General features: G+C 46.1%; 1 protein-coding gene across 1 annotated transcript in view; it reads right to left on the bottom strand.

Moving 5' to 3' along the window:
- Positions 10,301–15,962, bottom strand: part of DCP1A (decapping mRNA 1A) — a 42,225-nt gene continuing 36,563 nt past the window's right edge. Inside the window, exons 9-10 of the mRNA XM_005695847.2 lie at positions 14,589–14,807; positions 10,301–14,279 (exon numbers count right to left, since the gene is read on the bottom strand). Of these exons, the coding sequence (XP_005695904.1) occupies positions 14,199–14,279; positions 14,589–14,807 (300 nt within the window). The 3' untranslated portion in view covers positions 10,301–14,198. The remainder of the gene's footprint in view (positions 14,280–14,588; positions 14,808–15,962) is intronic.

Raw genomic sequence — 15,962 nt, 5'->3', positions numbered from 1 at the left:
CAGAAGACGAAAATGTCACTGGTTTGATACCTGGGTGGGGCAGATCCCTTGAAGTAGGAAATGGCAATCCACTCCAGTATTCTTGCCTGGAGAATCCCATGGACAGAGGAGCCTGGCGGGCTGCTGTCCACTGGGTCACAAAGAGTCGGACACAACTGAAGTGACTTAGCACTAGTAGTAATAATATCAGCTAGTGTTAACGGAGAAGGCGACAGCACCCCACTCCAGTATCTTGCCTGGAAAATCCCATGGACGGAGGAGCCTGGTAGGCTGCAGTCCATGGGGTCTTGAAGAGTCGGACTCGACTGAGCGACTTCCCTTTCACTGTTCACTTTCATGCACTGGAGAAGGAAATGGCAACCCATTCCAGTGTTCTTGCCTGGAGAATCCCAGGGACGGGGGAGCCTGGTGGGCTGCCATCTATGGGGTCACACAGAGTCGGACACGACTGAAGTGACTTAGCAGCAGCAGCAGTGTTAACTGAGAAATTACTAGAGGCAAGCCCCTCACAAGTTATTAGGACCTGATAACACGGCTGACTCTGAGGGAGATCATTGGGTTTGATCTCAGCACCTACAGGGTGTAGGGACAGGAGCACTCACCTCTGTTCTTACCAGGTCCCCTGAGCCCAGGGGGATGAGGGTCCCCAGCGTGGGAGTGGGAAGGGGAGAGTTATCACAGATTCTGTTGGTGGAGTCCACCCACCTCACTGGCCCCATGAGGTGGATACTCCTTACTATGTCTTGTACAGGAAGAAACTCCATTTTACATTATCGAGGACAGAGAAAGGGATCCCTTTAAATCAGTGGCCGAGAAGGAGGCTGTATCAGATCTGTGGGAGGCGAGTGGCCAGGCCTTGCTCACCTGTGTGCCCTCTTGTCTTTTGCATGGCCCACACTCAGAGCTCTGGGTCATGAGGAACAATGGGTTGAGTGTGAGTGAGTCCTGCACCCCACCTCAGTTGCTCCTCGGCCGTTCCTCTGCTGGCCTGGTGCCCAGATGCCCAGCCAGACCCTAAGCCCAGTGCATCCCATGGCCCTTGGCTCCTGCTGGCCCAAACCATGGAGGCCTGCCCACCCAAGGTTGGCCCCAAAGCTGGCAAGGGCTGCAGGCTAGATCAGAGTGAGATAGCCCCAAGGGTATGCCACATCAGAGACCAGACACGTGCCTCTGCCCTCAGTCTGATAAGAAAGGACATAGCTTTGAAACCTTTGTACGCTCTGTGCCTTCCTGAAGCAGTCATTCTACATACAAATCCCTGGTCACATCTAACCTCCGGAATCAGAATCTCTGGCGAAGGATTGCTTGCTGTTGTTTAGTCACTAAGTCGAGTCTGACTCTTTATGACACCGTGGACCAGCCCACCAGGTTCCTCTGTCCATGGGATTTCCCAGGCCAGTATACTGGGGTTGGTTGCATTTCCTTTTCCAGGGGATCTTCCCAACCCAGGGACTGAAACACCACTGAGCCACCAGGGAAGCCCTATGGGGCAGGGCCTAGGACTCTGCATTTCTACAAAGACCCTCAGGCAGTTCTGTTTTGGTGTTCTGCGAACTCTCCAAAGGAAAACACCAGGGAGACCTGAGTCCAGTGCCTTGCTGGTTGCCCCATGGGGCTGAGTGAAGCACTGAAAGATCAGCGATGGTGGGGAGAGGTCTGTGCCATGTTGTAAATGGAGTAAAGCAAGGTACAGAACAGCCTGTAGAGTGTGATCCTATTTCTGTCAAAAATAAACGAACGCGTGCACACGCATGCATGTGTTCTCATGCACATGCATGTTCATAAGTGTGCCTGGGCAAAGCAGAGGCTGCAAGGATGCACTCCAAGTCACAGGGGACTTTGGAGGAATTGGGACCTTATGGTAAAAGCTATAATTTCCACCCGTGGAAGCTGGATAATTATCCTGCAGCCATAAATGTGCCAGAAAAACCCACAGGTTAATTTTTCTCATTTCAACAAGAGTATTTGGTTTCTATGAATTTTTCTTTGGTTGGAACTTAGTGAACACTGTTGACTTTTATAATCCACCCCCCCTCAAAAAAAAAAAAAAACAAACCCATCCAGCAAAACGAAATTCTGTCTTGAAAAAATTACTGTCGATTGGGAGATGCACTTTTATGAATGTGCTTTTTCTCATCATTTCTTCTGATTATGTAAAGCTGCTTCTGTGTTTCATAAGCCAGGCCATTGCCCTGGATGTTTTTGAGTTGGGAGCAAACCTCCAGGCGGTGGGGGTGCTCACCAGTGGGGGCCCCTCCTGCCCTTGCCCAGCTGTCTGCATGAAAGGCAGGGCAGAGCTATCCTGATGTGCTCCTGCATGTCCCCTGAGTGGACACCAGTGAGGCGTGAACGGGCCCTGAGCAGCTGTGTTCCTGAGTGACAGCACTGGGCATCACTTTGGCAGCTCTGGTCTATGTGCATGCTCCTGGGGCAGGCCTGGGCTGGCACTGGGGGCCCAAGCCAGCACTCAGCTTGCAGTGGAGCCAACAAGCCAGTCCGGGTCTTCAGGACACTTTCTTTGATTCACATCCAGGACTGAAGGCCCGTGGGGGCCTGAGGTGATTCCTGTGTGAGTGTGTGTGTGTTTGTGAGTGGTGTTCCCTAAAGCCCTGCAGAGGACCCATTCTCGGACACTCTCTAACAGGAGTGTAGGTTGATGAAGAACCGAGCTTTAATAAATCCATCTCTCCTCTTTTTTTTTTTTTTTAATTTTATTTAGTTATTTGGCTGCTCTGGGTCTTAGTTGTAGCATGTGGATCTAGCTCCCTACCAGGGATCGAACCTGGGCCCCCTGCACTGGGAACTCAGGAATCTTAGCCACTGGACCACCAGGGAAGTCCCCATCTCTCCTCTTACCTTCCAGAGGCATTCTTGGTGAAATGCTTCTTTTGATAATGATGCCCCCAGGAATGTGAGCTCTCACACAGTTAACTCACAGAACCTCTGACTTTTCTGATTGGACTTTTGTTATTGTTCTTGTTTTTTAAAACACGTTCCCTCCCTACAAAGTAAAGCATGCTCATTGTAAAACCCTGGAAGGTATAGAAAATTTAAAAGTAAACTAAAATTGCACATAATTCCACTCAAAGGGGACCATTGTTAAGTCATTTGTTCATTTGAGATTTTTTTTTGCCACATCATGATGCATGTAGGATCTTAGTTCCTCAACCAGGAATCGAACCCGGGTCCTCTGCAGTAGACACTCAGAGTCCTAACCACTGGTCACTCATTTGACAGATATTGATTTATTACAGTCGTTATGTAGAGAATAGAAGAGGGTCAAGGGTTAGGGAGAGGGGCTGGAGAGTAGAACGGGGCATCCCCTCAATAGGTGTTTACTATTTTTTTTTTAATATTGTCAAGATCATATAAAACTTACCATTTTCTTTTACATTCTCCCATTAGCATTCTCAAATGCTTCAAAGACATCATATTGATTAGCTGTGAACCATCCCTTAGTGATAGGTATTTGGAGTGCTTCCAGGTTTTCACCAGGGTATATTACCCTGCAGTTAACATGTGGTACCTAAATCCTTGTCCTGGTAGCTTAGCTCTGAACTGGGAGTTCTCAACTAGGAAACTTCTAAGTCAGAGGGTGGAAACCATTCTAAAGCCCTTGATACATATTTGGCAAAGAGCTCCCAGCAAGTCTGGTTCTGTGACTCTGGTACTTCTGCCTCTTAGTACACCCGCCCTAGACTGTGCCTGGGGGAGAGGGTGGAGGGAGGGAATCCAAGGCCCCCATAGCCTTGGGTGGATCCCTCACATCTGTAAAATGGGCTCATTCTTACAACAGAGGTGTATTCTTGTTTTCCCTTTCTTTGCCTAGGGGAAGCACAATCAAGGGTGGGAACCTGCCTTCATTTTAACAGGACTGTAAGCTCTCTCTGGTAGTGGTATGTAGGCAGTAGGAGTGATTGGAGACTGTACCCTCCGAGAGAATTCTGAGATGACTTTTGTAGATGGTTTTCTCCAGGACACATGCAAACTCTGGGACGTGGGCACTGGGCGGGCTCCCCATGATAGGAAGACTGCTGCTGCTGCTAAGTCGCTTCAGTCGTGTCCAACTCTGTGCGACCCCATAGACGGCAGCTCACTAGGCTCCCCCGTCCCTGGGATTCTCCAGGCAAGAACACTGGAGTGGGTTGCCATTTCCTTCTCCAGTGCATGAAAGTGAACAGTGAAAGTGAAGTCGCTCAGTCGTGCCCGGCCCTCAGCGACCCCGTGGACTGCAGCTTATCAGGCTCCTCTGTCCATGGGATTTTCCAGGCAAGAGTACTGGAGTGGGGTGCCATTGCCGTCTCCGTGATAGGAAGGCAGTGGTGGGGAAAGGGAACCAGGTATATATATATATCCTTGGGTATACACTGCGGAACACACTGTTTTCCAAAGTGATTGCACCATTATATAATTTCACCAGCAATGGCTGCCAGTTCTGATTTCTGCACATTCTTGTCAATCCTTGTTATTATCTTGTCTTTTTTATTTTAATCAGCCTTGTAGGTGCAAAGTGGTATCTCATGGTGGTTTTGTCATTTACTGCTTTTTTTAAAAAAATTATACAAGTAACGACACATGTCCCTTGCAGAAAATTTGAGAATATAACAAAAATATTGTGATGGTCTGTTTTATGTCATTCAGCTATGCTGTAGTCCCCAATTATTCAATTAAACACTAACCTAAGTGCTGCTCTGAAGATATCTTATAGAGGTGATTAAATTCCATAGTCAGTTGATTTTAAGTAAAAGAGATTCTTCTAGTTAACCTGGGTGGTTATCTAGAATATCTGATTCACTTGGTTGAAAGGCTGAAGAATAACTCCTTCAATGGCAGTTCCACCTGAGCCCAAGGGTCTAGCCTGCACTTTCTGACAGGTTGCCCTGCAATTTGTGACTTACCTGATCAGCCACTCCCCACCCTCCCTGCCAGAGAGCAATTCAATTCCTTGTACCAAATCTCTTAATATAGACAGTTTCTGCTTCTCTGCTTGAACTCTGATACACAAAGAGGAAAACTTCATCCCCCATAATCCCACCATCCAAGGTTACCAAGGACAACATTTTGGTTATTTCCTTCCAGTCTTTTTCTTTTTCTCCATAAATATAAATATTTCAAACAAGGTCATGACCCCTCTGGTTTACATCACTATGCATCTTAAATTCTTTTCCAGAGTCCACGTGCTTTTCACCCCCAGGATTGTCACTGGGCAGAGGAAGGTTATCCACGGGCCCCCCTTGTCTGGACACTGCTTTTGGCATTTGCACTGTAACAAACAATATGTGTGCTTTCGGAACACCTAGCCTGGAAAATCCCATGGACGGAGGAGCCTGGTAGGCTGCAGTCCATGGGGTCGCACAGAGTCGGACACAACTGAAGCGACTTAGCAGCAGCAGCAGCACTAGATTCCAGGAGAGAGGACTTTTTTTTTTCCCCTGGTTTTCACTGTGTGTCCTTGGCCAATCTCAGGACCAATTGAGTGGTTGACCCTCTGAGTCACCACCAAAGGCCAGGGCTGAAGGCACCTGCCATTCCTAACAGGTGAGCACCAGGCTGGAGCCCAGCCAAGACAGGCCTGCTTTTCTTGCACACAAAAGAAAAGTGCCTAGTCACTGCAGCTTGTAATCTGAGTAGCGGAGCCTGGGCACCTCCCCTGCATTGGGAGCAAGGAGTCAACCCCCATCAGCTGGCTGGGCTCCCATAGTGCTATTGAAAATCGGGGCACTTCTGGGGCAGCTGGCGTGGCCTGAAGCATGGAGTGGGGAGAGATGTCACCTTGTGCCTTGTTCTCATTGCTCCTGTTTGCCTGAGCAAGCTGGGCAGCAGGGGTGGCTTTTGTTCCAGTGGATATTACAGATGACTGTTTTTGTTTTGTTGTGGTGAGATTAAGTAGATTTCCTCCTGGGCAGTTATTGAATAGCTGAAGTGGTAGTTTTTTAGGTGAGGACTCTGGAGAAAGGCATGGAGAGGGATCATTTCCCTGTTCAGAGCCACACAACTCTTCCTAGGAAACATTAAGCCGTAGGAGTGCTTGGCTGGAAAGAGCAGTCAGCAGTTATAGGAAGTCCCATGCCCGAGTTGGCTGCTCCTCACCCAGGGGAGGTGCCCAGGCTCCACCACTCAGATTACAACATAATGGTTTTTCTCTCCCCACCCCACCCTCAGAATTAGCAACGACATCTAGTCAGCCTTCCTTCTGGTGACTTTGAAAGAAAGTGAAAGTGAAGTCGCTCAGTAGTGTCCCACTCTTTACAACCCCATGGACTGTAGCCTACCAGGCTCCTCTGACCATGGGATTCTCCAGGCAAGAATACTGGAGTGGGTTGCTATTTCCTTCTTTGATGAGGCCTCAAATGACATTTTGATTCACTCATGAATTTATTTGTTTGTTGCATTTGCCAAGGCCTGTGTGGAGGTATTGTGCTAGATATTTGGAAAAGACAATTCTGTATCAGTTCTCGGCTCACAGGTCATAGGTCAGTGGGGGCCATGAGGCTCTGTCCCTGTGATCTACACAAAGAATTGCCTCCTGAGGCTTCGGATCACGGAAGGCTCTAAGGAGGAGGTGAACACCGACAGCCAATTTGCCCCCAAACAGTACCTGTGTCAAGCTGGCATGGGTGATGGGGATTGAGACAATAAAATCATTGCAGATCTGGGCCTTGGCTTTCCTGCTTGGCCGGTGTCTTGGCAGGATGCCTCTAACCCACTCTCCCACTTTCTCACCCTCTCTGGCTTAGGGCTGAGAAAGCCCTCTGAGAACTAAACCTGTGAGTCAGGAATAACAGAAGGGGACTGGGAGCAAGGCTGCTGTCACTTCCAAATGGGCTCCAAAATTCTCCGGGGACCCGAAGCCTCTCTCCATGGTCCACAAACCCAGAGAGAGGTGGTGGGTGTAAGTCTACTTCAACTCTTGCCTCTGCTGCCCTCTAGCTGGGTGAACTTGGACGGATGGTGTTTGGCCGATCACTCAATGGCCAGTTCCCTCATCTGCATCCCCCAGGTGGTCAGGAGGGTGAAAGTCACTCTGTTCCACAGCGCCCGGCATCCCTGCTGTGCCACATTGTGGGTACAGAGAGGCTCCCCAGTTCGCAGTTTCCTACGGAGCCACAGTCTAAGGGGACAGGGCAGGCGTGTGTGCCTGTGTTGTCCAGCACTGCGTTTGAGACAGAATAGCTCTTACCCGCAGCCCTGAGGGTCAGATGGGGACCAACAAATAGGGTCTGTGTGTGTATGTGTGTGTCTCTCCCATCTTCCCTCTTAACTTCCTCTGAGGTTGAGCCACCAGCCATTGCACTGGTCCATCAGTTAAGGGTGCTAAATCCCTGGGAGGTGATAATAACCTCACCATCTTGGGCTGAAGCGCAAACAGCTCCTCAGTCTCCTTTTGGGCAGGAGCCCAGGGAGACAGAGCGGGCAGTGGAGGGGTGGCGGAGCAGGCTCCCAGGTGTGTCGGCCTTGGGCAGGCCTGCTATGGGAGAGCCGCTGTCTTTTGTTGGGGAGAGGAAGTGAAGCCAGGGCTCCGATTTCTGGGGGCATTCTGAGAATTTGTGTAGTCATGCCCGAGCATTTACTTATTTAATATAGAACATCTGATTATAAATCACTTTAAAACTTCTCCTTTGTATTACAATTAAGATATTAATTTAAAAATTATGTAGGCCTAGGTTACATTCTCTGTGAATTCTGGGTCAAAATGGTATAAAAGTGAGGGACTTCCCTGGTGGTCTAGTGGCTGGGAATCTGTGCTCCCAAAGCAAGGGGCCTGGGTTTGATCCCCAGTCAGGGAGCTGGATTCCATATGCCGCAACCAAGACCTGGCACAGTCAAAGAAACAAATTAAGCAAACAAATGCTGTTTAAAAATGGTAAAGGTGAAATGACAAAATATTTGTTTAAAATGGGGTGAGGTGCCTGCTGGGGTGCACGCAGCCCGTAGCCCGTGGTGCAGACCACAAGGTAACTGGCGTTGCCGGCACTATTCCTGGAGCCCCCTTTCCCATCGGGGGGCCTGTCAGGGTAAGGGGTCAAGTGGAAGTCAAGGAAGCCTCTGGGTGCCAGCAGGACAGGAGAGGATGTTAGCCTGAGAGGCTGGAGGGCTAACCTCTGGGGGTAGGGACACCTCAGATATTGTTGTTCAGTTGCTCAGTCATGTCTGAGTCTTTGTGACCCCATGGACTGCAGCACGCCAGGCTTTCCTGTCTTTCACCATCTCCCGGAGCTTGCTCAAACTCATGTCCATCCAGTCGGTGATGCCATCCGACCATCTCATCCTCTGTCATCCCCTTCTCTTCCTGCCTCAATCTTTCCCAGCATCAGGGTCTTTTCCAATGAGTCGGCTCTTCCCATCAGGTGGCCACAGTATTGGAGCTTCAGCTTCAGCATCAAGTCCTTGCAATTAATATTCAGGGTTGATTTCCTTTAGAATTGACTGCTCTGATCTCCTTGCAGTCCAAGGGACTCTCAAGTCTTCTCCAGCACTGCAGCACTGCAATACGAAAGCATCAACTCAGATGCCAGATATAGAAACAATAAATGGGGTTTGGGTCACAAAATGTGTAGGGATCCAGATTTTGTACTTGCTTCAGAAGCTAGGGCCTCATTGCCAACACTGTGAGAAACTCCACAGAAAATGGCGTGTGGCTTGCTGGGGGTGTCTCTAGAGCTCTGGCAGGGCTCAAGCAGTGCCAGACTCATCTTCTTGGAGTGGCAGGGACCTGGGTACAAAGACACCAGTTCCTATGGAGTGTGGCTGCCTTCTCGGCTCCACTATTAGAGCTCTTTTCAGATGGACGGGCTGACATCAGTCTAACCAGAGCCTGTACCCCTTCTTCCCCTTCTCAGGATGACAGAAGCTGGTGTGTTTCGAGCCCTTTCTGGAGGCTGCACTTTGAATGGCCTCCTCCTCCCAGGGATGTGGGGAAGATTAACAAATAATGCACACAATCACACAGCACACAACAAATGTTGGTTATGATTACTCACAGGACTGTATTTCAAATTTATTCCAACTTAACTGAAAGAAATGTTTGTGAAACATGATGTGACTGTCATGTTGCTTTCATTATCACCTCCTTCTGAGCCATTCTACCAGTTGGGCATAACATATCTCTTAGCAGCCATCCGTTATTTATTTGCCTGAAGTGATGTGTGGAAGCCCCATCCTCCAGCCAGGTGGGAGGCTTATGTCATGAGTTCTATTTGCGTTGAGTATGGCGGCAAACTCTAGGAGTGAGGATCTTGAATGGATTTAAGCCCTTTAGAAACCTGTTGACTTTTTCCCATTACAGATAACAGAGACCCTCAAATGCACTGTCTCAAAGAGGGAATGCAGGCTGGGCTCCAGGGTTTGCTTGATTTAGTGACTGTTTCTTGCTGCTCTGCTCTTCTCTTCTGCTTTCCAAGAAGCCTGCTTCATCCTTAGAGGAAACCTCATGGCTGGATTTCCAGCTGCTCATCCAGGAGAGACAGGCTGCTTCCTGTAACTGACAAACATAAAAGCCCCAGCAAGAGCAATCTAGAATAATTTATCATGGAGGCAATGGAATCAAGAAAGGAATTCTAGACCAGCCCTCCAGTCTGCATGGCTTCAGGTCCTTAACTCAGCGCTGGCTTAATAAGCAGCAGCCTTTGGCACATCCTTGTCACTCTTGGCTTCAACTCCCTTCTCTCTAAAATGGGTTACTGTGAAGATCAAGAAAATAGTCGCAATGTTTATGTGTTGAATGAGCATGCCAATAGTGGTGACTGAGTGTGTGTATAAAAGTCATAAAGCAAGGTTTAAGCATATGCTCTGCTCTATGAAAGCAGGCAGGTAAAGCAAACATTTTAGGGAGAATTTCATTTGGAAACGCACTGGGTTGGCCAAAACGTTTATTCAGGTTTTTTTCTGTAAGGTGTTATGGAAAAACACAAATGAACTTTTTGGCCAACCCAATACTTAATGTGAACAGTTATCAGGGACTTACATGATTAACACTTTTCTACCCTTTTCCCTATTTCCTATAACAATCACAGTTTATTTTCTTCTCTCCCTCTTTCCTTCTTTATCAACCTAGACACCAGGCACATGAATTGAGTGAATCTGAGAAGTGACTCAGAAGATAAAAGTCCCCTATAAGAGACTATTTCTTGTCCTTATTAGACCTGTTCCCTTTATCTGGGGAAACCTTCTAGGAATAAATGGATTTGTTTTGTTCTCTCACCCCATTCCCTCTCAGCAGTAGGAGGCTCCAGCATAGTGTAGCAACTCATCCAAAAGTTCCTATGTCTTTAAGTTCAATAAAAACACAATTAAAATTGAGTAGGTGCTAAAACTTGGTTTTGAACTTTTATTAAAAAAATATATTTGCAAACATATAAAATTTAGGATGAAAAATGCTCATCTGAAAACAGGTAATAACTTAATATTTGCAAACATACACAGATGGTATAAAATCCATACCATTAAAACTGTTGATGATGCTGCATTGCGCTCATGGAACAAAAATCTTGCCACAGTCCCAGAGCTTCTCACGGCCACATTCAGGGCAATGAAACTCTGGTACACTGAAGGTCATGAGAGCCACATGGCCAAAGCAGGAATACAGAATAAAAACCCACTGAGAACATATATTTTAAAAACACGTTTCTGAAGGAATCACACAGATAAAAGGGAAACACAACTCTGCATTTCCCCCTTTCAAAGTGAACGGTATTGCATCAGAGCATTTCAAATGAAGATGTCACACACAAAGCCAAGTGAAACATTGCACATGTCTCTCTTGCTGAAAAAAACAGGCTCCTGGAGGCCCCGGCCCACTCAGGGAAATGTTCTCAAGCACAGCTTTTAAAGAGCTCAGTGTAAGTTGCTTTACTTCTTTCAGATCTTAACATTTTAGACACCTGAAAACGCAGGGTGCTACTGGTTCCAGCAGGCCCTTTGAATACAACTGAAGAAAACCAAAGACAGGTAAGAAAGAAACATGTGCTCAGCAGCAGCAAACGTGCAGCAAGAATGCAGGACACACGTCCCTGTGACTCCTTGTTTTCACTCACACGGACTGAGCCTACCGTGCCTGTGCCGCCTCTCATTCCTCTGTTTCATTTTGCTCAGAGTTACAGTATGATGGCTGATTTTGTTTTTTAAGCAGTTAGGCACCTTCAATTTCATGTTGCATTATTAGTAATACAATGGCAGTTATGGCCTCTACTACCAAAATGAGAAAAACGTCAAACTACATTCTTTGGGGAGGAGAGTAATAAAGCTGCATGGTTTAAAAATATTTACCTAGTAGATCTGATGGGGTTTAAGATTTTTTACAAGAACACACAGGTGGAAAAAGAACAATTCTTGACATGCAAAATCGGGTCCTATTCTCAACTAAGCCTGTGCCTCCTCTGGCAGAGAAGTACCCAGGTCAACTTGGGCTCTTAACAAAACCCAGCTCCCAAAAGCCTTCCTAAGTAAGCCATGGACATTCACATTCACATGCAGATGTCACGAATGCTTCTCCTGGAGCTGACAGTCACTGGACAACATGGGATTCCAAGTCACACCTTACCAACCTGGGGGGAGATGCACAATGAGGAGGAGCTTCTGCCTTAAAGGAACGAGGCTGTTTGGGAGGTGGGAGTCCACTCAAAGACACCACAGTAACTGCAAGAAAAGAAGAGCAGGGCCGCCCACTCAGGTGAGGGGCTCTACAGATAGACACGGTGACCTAAGTGCAGGGCACCTGGAGTTCTGCAAACCTAGCAAGAAGCGTCTCTGTTTTGGTGTCCATTTGGACCCAACTAAGGTTTAAAACTTAAGATTCCGGTAAAGTTACTGCAGCAATGTAAACATGCAACCTAAACTAGCATGAGGTTCTGGACAGAAGTCTGAATGAGGGGTAAGGCAACCGAACTGTGACTTTCAGCCCAGGGTCATCCAACTGCCACTGTTCAGGCTTGGCCCGACTTCTCTACTGACTCATCCTGGCCTGAACTTCCTGGTTCTCATGGCAGTGAACCTCTGGCTTCTGAATTTTCAAAACGCTTTGAATACATAAATTTGGGAGTCGAAACAGGCTTACCCTTTTCAAGTCTCCACGACTTGGGCACTTAAAAGTTTACTTTCACACTAAGGAAACCTCATCCCAGATTCTCTACTGTCTATCCTATTCATTCCTTGAATTAAAGGGTGAAAATGAACAGATCTGATTACAGACCCTCTTCAGAACTCTCTCTCAACTGTCGTGTAATATTGACCCGACTCAAAGCATCATTTCAACTCAAACGTCTATCATAACAAGAACCCCTCGATTCTTCCGCTTTCCAAAGCCCACAGACACTTATACCTGGGATGCATCCTAGCCTGCCAGGGCAACTGTCTTCGGAGAACAGTCACGGGGGCGCCCTGGACACCACCTCCTGGGGTCAGCGACATTTCACACCTTACTGTAACCTTCTCTTTCCTGGGTGATGCACAAGCAATTCATTTTTGGTTGCTGAATTTACACACTACTTTTGAAAACAAACTATTCCTAACTCCTAATTGAGTATGAGAACTTAGAAGCTTCCTTGACTTCTGCACAATTCACAAATAATAGGTATACACAATAGAAGACACTAAATTTGGAAGCAGAAAAGTTGCCCAGGAAGCACGTTTAGATTAACAAAAGCCAATCAAGGTATTCTTTATGCTAAAAAAAACAAAAAACTGAAAACAACTTAAGCGCAAACTAAAACAAGTATGTAATTCACAATTTTCTAAAATCTCAGCTAAAAGAAAAAAAACCTATGGATTTATGATTGAGTTACCATTAAAGCTTAAATGATTGTTCCCAAGGAACCATCATATCTGTCAGCATTATTCACAGCTAATCCTTAAGCTAGCTGGTTGAGCCAATTGGGTTTTTACCCCGTCATTAAATAGTGCTCAGAAAAGTAAGCAGTGCATTTTAATTGGTTAAATACTACAAAATGACCTGTATCATAGAAACGAAGACACTTTCATTCAAAGAATATCTTAAAATTACTATTGCTGAAATAAATCAAATCTACATTAAAATATTACTAATCACCATTACATGCCATAAAAGAATAAATATAAATCATGGCAGATCAATAGCAGCATAACAAAGCATCTTTACATATTTTCAGACTTGGGCTGCAGAAGGGCTCACAGCCTAAGAATACATTGGTGAAGTTCCGAATATCACCCTTGGTTTTTAATTCCATATTCTATAATAAAGTAAGGGCAGTGTGAGTAACAGTTCCCTTTTCTGCATAGCTTTAAAACTATTCTCAGTAGACTTGAGGAACGGAACCAGAATGGCTTTGTCAGATTGGTCCACTGGTCCTTTTGTCAAAGTGTTAAGGGAAACAACGAACAATGACTTCTCACTGTTTGGACAGAAAAGGAAAATAAGGCTATGATTCACACACAAGCTTAACATTTTCAAAACCACTGGAGAGTTTAACTGAAAGTGAAGATTTCTGATAGAATTTGGGTCTTACCAGTCCCAGCCTTTACTTCAAAGGTGTGCCACGCCTGCTCCCACCTCAGCACAGGGCCGGCAGGGCCCTATTCAAACATATCCTCACAGTGGAAGCCCTCTGCGTGGCATCACCGGGGACACTTAAAATCAGAACAAATCAATAAACTTCAGAACTTTTAAGGCCCAAAAGGGGCATTCGTATAAAATACACTTCACTTGAACAAACCAGTCCTAATCTGACAGCTTAACCTCTGACCCTTAAAACGCGAAGCTACTTTGCACAGAGCTGACTTCTGCTCTGTTCAGAACTTGACTACCAGCCCAAGGCTTAAGTTTTTAGATGGAAGTACGGGAGGGGAATGGGGGTATGGGCTGGGCTGACTGCCACAGGGCTGGTGACCTCTTTTCCCTAAGACCTTGAATACGAAAGTGAGCTGAAAATCAGATTCCTTATTTCACAAACTTGTTTAGAGCTGATGAAAACACCCACACCCACACAAGTGAACACAATGGTCTTTTTTTTCCCCCCCCAAAACAAAGGTCTGCTGGTGATGCTTCACAGTGAAACCTCCATTATCACTGAGAACGTCACTTGGAAAACATTCTTAAGCAACGAGTCTCTTTCTCATAGGCTCAGTTTTAGAATTCTCAAAGCTCAATGTTCCGTTTAGAAGTTTCCATGATGAGGCCTGCTTGCTTCTGAGGTCGACATCCTGCCTTCAGGATTACTCTGCTCTAGTCATAGGTTGTGGCTGTCTCTGTTCTTGGTCAGAACCTGTAAGTAGGCTTCATGAAGTGTGCTGAGGAAGCTGGGATCATTCTGGAAGAGATGGTCAGGTCACGGTTACCTCCTTAGAGCTTACTGTCATGGTAACAGCTTAGGAAGAAATTATATACATGCTCTGTATAACTAATTATGCCAAGAATCCCACCACCCAGAGACAATCATGAGGAATATTTTGAAATTCACACAGATCTATTTTTCCACTTCGAGAATTTTCCCGTAGGGAGAGAGAAACACTGGTCCTAGCTGGCCTTGGATTTTCTTTATGAATTGACTTTTTAAAGAATCATACAATTATTTTTTTACAGAATGAAAATCCAAAGACTAAACTAATATTTTACATACCTTGATTAGATGTATTAATGTATCCTGGAGCTGAGACTTGCTGAGGATAATGGAAGGCTTTCTCTGATTTTCTGTCGTCCCAACAGTGAGAGGAGAAGGGGAGCTGGCTTTCCTCTCAAGGTCTGAGGACCTTGTAACTGTCTGCTGGAAAACACTGGGGGACAGCAGGACTGAGGGCGCTGCCGAGGTTGTTGCCGGAACCAGAGGGGGGCCTGCCACCTGCAGGGGAACAATGGCCATTTTGCAACAAAGAGTGTGGGAGCCAGCAGCCAGGCCCAGAGGAGGGGACGCTGATAATAAGCACAAGCAGCAGGAGATAGGAAAGCAGAGCCCATGCTGACTATTCAGAGTTCAGATAAAGGGCCAGAAGCGGCATCTAAGCATGCAATGTCTGGTTAGGAAGCTTGTTCGCTGAAGGATGAAGAGCCCATTTACATGATAAGGGTGGCCTCGAGCTGTTATGATACGCCAAGCCCCATCACTACAGAAAGGGAATCTGATAAGGCACAGTAAGAACAGTCCTGAGATAAGTTGAATATGTCAAGTTTTTCCATGAGGGACACAGAAATGCTTGGAGGAGGGTGTGAAGGAACTATCTGAGGTGATGGACTACCCAAGAGATATACGTGTATTAAAACTCAATTCAAGAAATCTGCATTTTATTATACATAAATTTTAATTCAATAAAAAGAATTATATGAAGCATCAGTTATATGAAATTATATGAAGCATTAGTTTCTTTAGTCGTGTTCAATGTATTTATTATGCCACCACAGTCATCAAAGACACAATTTTAAAAACATAAAACTAACATTTACCTCCTTCTTTCATTTAGATATACTTCTGGGCTAACAACGGCTAACCAGCAGTAATACACGAAAGAGTAATAATATTTTTTTTTTGAAAGTGAAAGTTGCTCAGTCATGTCCAACTCTTTTAGACTCCATGGACTTGTATAGTCCATAGAATTCTCCAGGCCAGAATACTGGAGTGGGTAGCCTTTCGCTTCTCCAGGGGATCTTTCCAACCCAGGGATCGAACCCAAGTCTCCTGCATTGTAGGCGGATTCTTTACCAACTGAGCTATGAGGGAAGCCCATTCTTTTTTTTTTTTTTAACTAATTCTCATATTTTGATACACTCAACAAGAAAACTATGTATTTTTTCCCTCCTATCCGTCACCCTCCTCATTTATAAAGAACCAAAGCTGTCCGTAGCTTTGAGAGTGCAGTTTCTGGGTTCTGAGCCATCTGTGGTTATTTCTGGTGCAACACCGGGCTGAGAGATTACCAAGAAGCGGTAAGCCGATCACCACACAGCAGGACAAGCTACAAAGAAGACCTGCTAAGACCAGTCAGAAGGTGGCTTCTGTTTA

The sequence above is a fragment of the Capra hircus genome, chromosome 22, assembly GCF_001704415.2.
Source record: "Capra hircus breed San Clemente chromosome 22, ASM170441v1, whole genome shotgun sequence".
Lineage (NCBI taxonomy): Eukaryota > Metazoa > Chordata > Mammalia > Artiodactyla > Bovidae > Capra > Capra hircus.
This window is presented reverse-complemented; position numbering and strand designations above follow the sequence as displayed.